The sequence below is a fragment of the Apis dorsata genome, unplaced genomic scaffold (genome assembly GCF_000469605.1).
Source record: "Apis dorsata unplaced genomic scaffold, Apis dorsata 1.3 scaffold_197, whole genome shotgun sequence".
NCBI classification, from domain to species: domain Eukaryota; kingdom Metazoa; phylum Arthropoda; class Insecta; order Hymenoptera; family Apidae; genus Apis; species Apis dorsata.
The window spans coordinates 151,700-160,899 of NW_006263481.1; the positions used below are offsets into that span (position 1 = coordinate 151,700).

The 9,200-nt window shown below is 33.7% G+C and overlaps 1 protein-coding gene across 7 annotated transcripts in view; it reads right to left on the reverse strand.

Annotated features, from left to right (window-relative positions):
* Window positions 1-9,200, reverse strand: part of LOC102681021 (teneurin-a) — a 401,303-nt gene that overhangs the window by 15,708 nt on the left and 376,395 nt on the right. For 6 of the 7 annotated variants that reach the window (XM_006614782.2, XM_031510006.1, XM_006614780.2 and 3 more), the window contains 5 exons: window positions 8,354-8,618; window positions 7,108-7,238; window positions 6,322-6,468; window positions 5,823-6,030; window positions 33-59 (listed from right to left, as the gene is read on the reverse strand). In XM_006614782.2, coding sequence (XP_006614845.1) covers window positions 33-59; window positions 5,823-6,030; window positions 6,322-6,468; window positions 7,108-7,238; window positions 8,354-8,618 — 778 coding nt within the window. The remainder of the gene's footprint in view (window positions 1-32; window positions 60-5,822; window positions 6,031-6,321; window positions 6,469-7,107; window positions 7,239-8,353; window positions 8,619-9,200) is intronic. The other variant, XM_006614781.2, reaches the window with a different exon arrangement.

Below are 9,200 nucleotides of genomic sequence, written 5' to 3' on the forward strand. Positions count from 1 at the left end.
AATGAACGATTAGCGAGAGAGCTGCAACTTACCGCGGTGTAAAGGAACTCCAGAACGTACTACGTGTGGGAAAAAACCAACGAGAAGAAAGGGCGTTACCACGGTCACAGAACCCGCGTTTGCGGGCAAAAAAACGGACGCGCGTACGCAGCATTGCGCGAGCAATCGTTTATTTCGCATTTTCATCGATTTCTTTTCTTTTTTTTTTCTTTTACCACGTCGTTTTTCATTCAAATTTTCCCGCCATTACCGCCATTACCATCATACGATATTGCTTTTTTCGTACGTTACGACCGATGGTTAACTTTCGAAGAAGTTTACCCCCACCACGCCTATATTCCCCCACCCATTACACGTTCGCGCCAACGTTTTACCGCGCATTTGCGAGTTCCGCGGCGAAAATCGAATGCTCCATCGCAATGTTCCGTACGCCGTTACAGAAACAATAGACGTAGACACACACTAATCAAGCGTACCCATCATACACACGGTTTTCGTCAGTCACGCAACATGAATACAATCACTCGCAGACTCATTCAACATAGAGTGGTAATACATGACAGACACAAGTTGGAAACTACGCACACACATTTGTATATATACGATTATATATGTATATATATAAATATATATATATATAATATATATATAAATATTTATGTATATATTTTTATATTATTTATATTATAAATATGTATATATAATATAAATAACATGTAAATAAATAAATAATTATATATATATATATATATTTATAGATATATATGTATTTGTAATGTATAGAATAAAAAGAGAAAGAGATGGAGAGCTCGAATATCTTCTCGCATAATAGATGCAACCGATAATGCACACGTGTTAACGAGACACGGGCGTCGCGTCGTTTCGTTTGGAATCCAACATTATCGACTCAACGTCGATTCGAGATTCGTCTCGTATCGAGTGAGTCGAGAGTAACGGAAGGATCCTCTTATCGCGTTGCCCGTCGAAGCCAAGCTTGGAACTGACAATGAGGAGAAATTCCATCAGAGCCTGGACTGCCATGTTGGCAGACGATCTTCGAATATTGATTACGCTCTGTCCGAGCAATCCTGATGCCAGCCTGAATTTCTGATTCACAGGGATACTTGTACGTTGCCTGTTGTCCGCTCGAGATTCTATTTCAAAGAAGAGAGCGAAGAGGGCAGGAAGAGTCTAGGCGTTCTCTCGTTTTCGCTCCATTGAAAACGCGCCTTATTCCATTCCTCGAATAATTTGTGTGTCTCGCGAGTGATCGAATTAATTTCACATTAATTTTAGATTGTGCCAATCGTAAATTGATTTTTGGACAAGTGAATCGATTTTAGAATGAAAAATATAAATACTATATTATAGTTGATTAATTCTATGTAAATATAAGTCAACAATGAGAAATGAATTTGCTTCAAAGATATGATATACATTGATGTTATTTATTTTTTTATGTAAATTATTATTATTATTCTTTATATAAATTTATTAAATATAAATGTTGAAAAGTAAATAATTTATAATCATTTCATATTTCGTGTTTAATATTAAAAATCATTTATTATTATAAAAAGAGGCAAACAAAATAAGTTTATACAATGATTTGCTTCAAAAATAATTGAAATTTTGAATTGAAATTATTTTTTTTATAAATTAATTGAAAAATAAATAATCAAATGTTGTTGATTCCGAGAAATATAAAGCTTTTCTTATATGAATTTCTACCAATTTTTCTGCTTTCATTGAAATAAGAGCTCTCCTTTAATCTTAATTTCTAGAATTATATTATAAACCACTTTTCCTGACATCTTGTTAAAGTTAAATTTTTCTCTTCATCCCATCTATAATTTAATTAAAAAAGTAATAAACACATACAATATAATAATTCAATTTGTACAATTTGTTACAACAAATGTTGCAACTGTTCTAACAAAACACGAAAACTATCTAATTACGCTTTTTCCCTTTCCCAAAAAAAAAAAAAAAAATATAAATTGTTACGTATAAAGTTGACTTCCTTTATTTACAGAGAATTATTTTCAACCGTAATTTACATATTAATTTAATACCTTCTTTTTCTCTTTAAACTTTTATATCAAAAACAAGTTTCAATTTCATCGTATTTCAAAGCAAATCGTACAAGCTTTTATGCTATTCCTCTAACCGATAAAACCTATATCAGAATCACAAATAAAGTTGTTGAATAAAATTCAAATATATTTTTTTTTTTTATTCATCTTTGAATCGAAGTGAAAAAGGTGTTTCAAGATGGCAGCAAACATGCTTGGAAAAAGCCAACGATTAATGTCGACGAAAGTAGCGCATACTTCACAAGATCAAAATAAAATTGTGTTCTGCTCTCCGTAGATCTCTTTCTCGGACACACACTGAAACTGCTGTGTATCGAATAACGAATAACGATTCGATTCAAAACGTAGAAATTGAGTGAATGGACGCACGAGAAAAGCGACCGAACCGCGACAGATTTCAAACTTGTGTCTACCATTTCTAGAAATAATTTTACTCGGGGACGATCGACTCTCGAAACTCGTCGTTTCTCCGTTAATTTCATCGTTAACAATCTGAACGAATTAATAACCGATCAATTGTGCAAGTTAGATTCGTAATGTTTAGGTTAGGCGAGCACCGCGACTCGAGCGTCCCCTTGCGCTTTATCTATGAATTTCCCAATGTCGGTGAACTGCTTAAAAAAATGGCCGAAATAGCTGGTAAGTCACAAGAGAAATTTGGAAAACGACACGGTCTGCTTATCGCGTTACCGTTCTAAGGTAAAATACACTTCTTGTTTTGTTCAAACAACGCGACGCCTGAAAGCTGTACATGTAAAAAAGAAAAAAAGCTTCACGCGGGAAACTTAATCCACAGCAACCGATCGAGAATATACCGAGAATCGAGTCTCTAGAATATTTTCTCCGTGTGCAGACTTTTTTTTTTTTTCAATCTCTTTCATTTTTCCATTCCTTTCATCTTCTTTTTTTTTTTCCGTTTTATTTTCTTTCTCGTTTTTAAATTTTTAATTTCGACACATTTTTTTTTTTTTTTTTTTTCTCGTTTTTAAATTTTTCATTTCGCCCCATTTTTTTTTTTTTTTCTCGTTTTTAAATTTTTCATTTCGCCCCATTTTTTTTTTTTTTTCTCGTTTTTAAATTTTTCATTTCGCCCCATTTTTTTTTTTTTTTCTCGTTTTTAAATTTTTCATTTCGCCCCATTTTTTTTTTTTTTTCTCGTTTTTAAATTTTTAATTTCGACACATTTTTTTTTTTTTTTTTTTGGTCTGTACTTCACAATAGTCTGTACGTAAAACGGAGCCTCTTTCGATCTTCGGCTGTAGGGTGAATGGTGATTTGGTGGTGGCAAGGGTACACACAGAGGATAAACACTAGACAAAATACACGAATCCCCCGAAATGCGCTCGCTGCCGCGCCAATGCGTCGGCCAGCACGCGTCCCGAGCAAATCTTCATCAGTGTTGAACAAAGGATGCTGACCGTGAACGCGTCAGACTAGACTTCCTCGGTCTATGCTTTTATTCACTTAACGAATTACCAACGTAACGTATTGTCTTTGTTTAATTCTGTATCCTAAGATAAAATTGAACGAATATATATTGCTCATAACCAAAATAATTTTTCCACTTTAGAGGTTATGTTATGCGAAGAATAAGGCACATTCTTTTGGATAACTTAAAAATAATATTATACGAGTAAATTAATCGAAATAATATAATATTAATCAATTATGTGAAATTTAAGCAATTTTTATCAAACGAATGATTGAAATAACGTGATTCGTGAATTGATTCAAATTCTTTCGCATAATTTGCGTTATTTAATAAATTTATCAATGATACTTTCGTCTCTTTAATAAACAAGTAAATAAACAAGCGAGTTTTCAAATTTTCTACATTTTTCTTCTTGAGTATATGTCATTTAATATTTCGTTTAATATTTTAATATTCTAAAAAAAAAACGTCACCGACCTCGATTCTCCAAAACGGAAGATTTCCAAAGTTTATTTGAAGAAACTTTGGCAAATTCACATCACGAGAGACAAGATTCATCGCGTGACACGGAAGTGAATTGCAAGTTAATTAATATCAGATGTTGCACGCGAGGAAAGCACCTTTGATCGACAATGTTTCCGAGATGATCACTGACGCATTCGGTATTCGGGGGAGGGAGGGGGTGAAACACGAGGAATAGGATGGTCAGAGGGTTGGCAGGGTTGTCACCCACCGGGGGCTCTCTTGATAATTCAGCTGTCACGGATACACCCGATTGTTTGGCATGGCGATACAAGTGAATCAAATTGAATCTTTTCTTTTTCTTTCTTTCTTTCTTTCTTTTTCTTTTTCAACACTTTCTTCGTCACTGAAAAATCGCTCACGATGGGGAAAACGTTGTTCGAGTGAAAGAAAAATCAAAATTTAAGAAAAGAATTCTTTTAAATTACACATTTTTTCTTTCCATTCTAATCTTTAACGATATATATATTATAATATTTTCTACTAATATTTATTTCGAAAAAAAAAAATAGAACAACGATTAATAACAAATATTTCAAACTGGAAATGTAATAAAATGCAAATAAATTTAATAATCAAGATATTACTTATTTTTTAATTGTATAATAATTCGTGAAATATTTAACGAATCTGAATAATGTAAACGATTTAATAATTCGATCGTAAATAGATCGATACAGAAATCTGTACGAAAAATTGTGTTACGAAGAATTTTTCAACGATATCCCCATCGTGAAGCTTCGAAAAAATGGACCATGTAAACAAAACTCTTGAGCGGAATCATCGTCCGTGTGTGTTCAAACACGTTTCTCGAATGATGCGATGTGCTTCTCTCACATTTTGTTTTTCTACATGTATGTAACACACACTGCACATGTGTGTATACATATATTCCTCGAGCTATTTTATATGAAACACATCACGTACGTGCTATACGGACAAACAAACAAAAAAAATGTCCCTTTTTGAATGAAATCAATGATCTGCGCAGTTCTCGTGGATGATAAAAACGAGGAAAGTAACAGCCGCGTAATATGTAAAACGCATTCGAAAATTGTGAAAGGCCAGAAACTATGTCACGCAGCTATGCTATATGTTTCTCTTTCTATATGTTTTTCCTTTTTCCTTCTATTTTTATCTTTTCGTTAATTCAACGATAACGTGTATCGATGATCATCGAACGAGCCAGTCGTTGTTGCGATTAAAAATTAATATTATTCGAATTTTGTTCAGATTTTATAAATTTTGAAAATTATAAAGTTTTAACAGTGGCAATTCACTTTAGATATTTTAGCTTTAATTTAAAAATTGTGTAAAAATGGTAACTCTTTTTTTAAGATCTCAATGCTAAAGAAATTAATTCTTCCAATAATTAAAAAGATAAATCTTTCTTAATAAGAAGGGAACCATTAAAAAATTTTAAATAACTTTAATTACATATAATTTTTTTATCGAAACGAAACCTTGAAGATTCCCTTCCCCTCCAATAAAATTTCCAGAATCTGTGATACGTTCAAGTCTTTCCTTTCATAACCAATATAATTAATAATCTTTCCATTCAATCGGTTGGTAAAGTAGATTTTCTCGAAGAGAATGAAGAAAAATTTCAATTGACCGATAGAGCAACGACTCGCTCGCTCGCACGCCTAAACGCAATTATCCTGTTAGACATCGTAAAAATAAAGTATATATACAACTAAGCGTTCATCTATAAATATTATAATGATTTGACTGAATGTGAAAACCGTATGAGAAGAATTGATCGATCTTACCTTTCGGTGTACTCGTTCATATGAGCGTAGCTTTGTACGCTGTTCTCCTCAACGAGGAATTTCACACGCTGGTAAAAGGACGCGGTCACGCTGGGCGGTTGTTTACGCAGAAGGACGTCCACGGGATTATTACTAGTAAGGCACATGATATGCTCTGCGCAAGCTGCGTGCGAGCAACACTCGCTGTCAGAACAGTCCATCATGCCATCTGAGAAACAGTGCTTTTTGGATCAAATTGTTCACCGAATAAAACGCAATTAAAAATTATATAAACTTTTGATAAATTCAATTTTCTATTGAAACCTCCTATGAAATTGAAGAGAAGTGAATTTAATTTAACTTTGCTGAAATTTTTTTGAAAATTTAATGTAATAGATTTGTTTAAATTTTGTATACAAATAGAAAAATATTAATTTAGTATATTAAATACAGAGAAATTATTTGATGTAATAATATATATTCCTTTCGTTCCTTTTGATTTTCAATATATTTTACTTACCCTGATCATTATCAATAAAGTCATTACATTCCATTTCCAGTCGTATGCTACAATCCCTGCCTGCCCAACCGGTTGAACACTCGCAACTGTATTCGCCATCTTGCAGAGTGCACAGTCCGTGCCGGCTGCATCCATTCTCGCATCCAGCTGTCAAGAGAATGTTTTAATTGAAGATATCGGGGCAACGATCGAAGTTAATTGAAAACCGATACTACCTATTCGAGAAATAAACGATACACGTGATTTCGTGATAGAATGTATACATATATATCTATCGATTCGGAAAAAAATTACATTTCTATAGAAACGATTCTCGATTAAAATGCCATCATCGATTTGTAATAAATACTTTGAGCTCAAATTTAAACCTAGATTTGAAAGTTGAAATACGTTTTTTAGTTTTGATATTTTAATACAGGTTATATATCTTATATATCTTTTTAGATATTTTTTTTTTTTTTAAATAACATAAGGCATAAAAATAAGTAAGTAAAAATAGATTTGTAGAATACACGAATAAGTGTTTAAATTTTTATTGATTGATTAATTTTTGGCTGATTTTTATAGTCTCATACTTCTTTGCCTGATAAAGCGTTGAGTCCTTCTACTTATTTTAGTCTCAGTACAATTATATCTAATATTGTATTTCAGATAAATACAAAATTAATAAAAATTAACAAAACAATGATTATTTAAGCTTTAATTTTAAGAAGACTCCTCAAGTATCCATAATAATAAATTTAAATGCTCCGTTATGGATATCATATTAATTAATATTTTACTTACGCAGCGTGCAATGTCGTCCGTTCCATCCTTGACTGCACACGCAAGTTCCATTCTTGCACTGGCCGTGTTCCGCGCATCGTGGATCGCACGGTTTCTGATCACATTTCGTGCCAGTCCAATCATCGTTGCACCTGAAAACCCATATTTTCTTCAACCACTGAAAATTCAATTCCAATTCTCCCGTAATAATTGCAATATTACAATGAAATTTTAATCAAACATCGAACCATATCGAAAATAAAGCCGTTAAACTTCGATTTAATCTTAGCTTAAAATTTAAAGATATCAAGATCGCGTTTCCCAGATTCTTTCAACGTCTTACACACGTCCTCTTTCCACTCAAGAAATCAGAATCCAGTTTCAAGAGATTGCAACACGCGATTCAAGATAATATTCCGAAAGTGTCGTGGACAATCCCTATTGGGAGGGATGCGCTCAGCTTTATCTCCCAAATGCAAAATTGATTCCCTCCGCGTGGAATCCTTGAGGAGAGAAGGGAAAGGACACGGGTTCCGCCAAGTTCCGAACTCGTCATCCGCGGGTGGGAACTTTTTGCGCTTGCAGACGCTCTTTCTCCGGGAAAGCGGAGGGGACGAGAGAGGCGCCAGCTTTAGAATATGAGAAAAGAGATCCTCTTTCGCGTCCTTGATTCTGACAAAGGGAAGGGAAGGTGGGAAGGGAGGACGGTCCTCCCGAGTAGTGATAAGTTGGCGGCCACCCCTAAGACAGAGCCTTTTTCTCGCAATTTTTCACCTCCTTAGCCTCCGACTTTTCGTGCCTCCGATCTCGCCGGCAATTTACTCATTTTTAGCCCCTGCACTCTAAGCGCCACCCCTCTCTCCCCCTGCTTAGGATTCCGCCACTTTCCCTTCTTTTTACGCAACGTCTCTTATTTTCCCAATTTAATTTCAATTTAACGTCGAATACGTAATTTTTATACCTTTTTTTTTAATAATTATAACTTACAGAGTTAAGATCCCTCAATATCTTTCAATTTCTTTATTTTTTTTTGTTAAAACTAGAAAATGTTATCTTGATTAAATTCTGTATAATTTGGATACATTTATTTTCAATTGAAGAAATATCTGTCTCTAATATAGCAGATTGAGAAACGAGGTTAAGAGGAAGGACTACACGCATCACTTTTCCTACTGAATACGTACGCGTCCGGATAATTAAATTTAAATTCGCGAAGGACGATAGCAGCCGCATGCGATAGTGAATGCAATGCAGAACGCGTACTAACTTGCAAAGACCCTGTTCGCAGGTTCCGTGCGGCCCGCAATCGAGGCCACAGCTTGGTTGTGAACAATCGACACCGGTCCAGTGTCCCTCGCAGACGCAGCTTCCGGATTCGAGATCGTACGTGCCGTGGTCAGAGCAACGGGGTAGGCATTGGTACACCTGCTGATCGACCTGGTTGCACCTTTCACCCTGCCAGCCTGCTTTGCAATAGCATTTACCGGCAACGCATGCGCCGTGGCCACTGCAGTTCGGATCAGGACAATCAGCTGCAATTTATCGTTGATTATCGTTTTTTTATTTTTTGCAATATATTGTTTTATATTAAAAAAAAATATGTTGGCAAGATTAATCGTTATTATTTCATAAAAATCTAAAAATCTTAATTTAATCTAACATAACCTAGCATTCAATTGATACTCATCATCAGCATTATATGATAAATTTCGAAAATATATTTCTTTTTTTTAGTTATACAAATTATTCAAATATATCAAATGTTTAATCCAGGATAATTTAACATAACCTATCAACAAGCTTTTTTTTAGTTATAGAATTGTTCAAATATATCAAATATTTAATCCAATCTAAACTATTGTGCTCAGAATAATCTAACATAACCTATTATTGACAAGCACTCATCGTCATTATTATTGATAAATTTCGAAAATATATTTCTTTTTTTCAGTTATACGAATTGTTCAAATATATCAAATATTTAATCTAACTTAAATTATTGTACTTAGAATAATTTGACATAACCTAGTATTGTTGACAAGCACTCGTCGTCATTATTATAGACAAACTTTAAAAATATATTTCTTTTTTTTAGTTATACAAATTATTCAAAT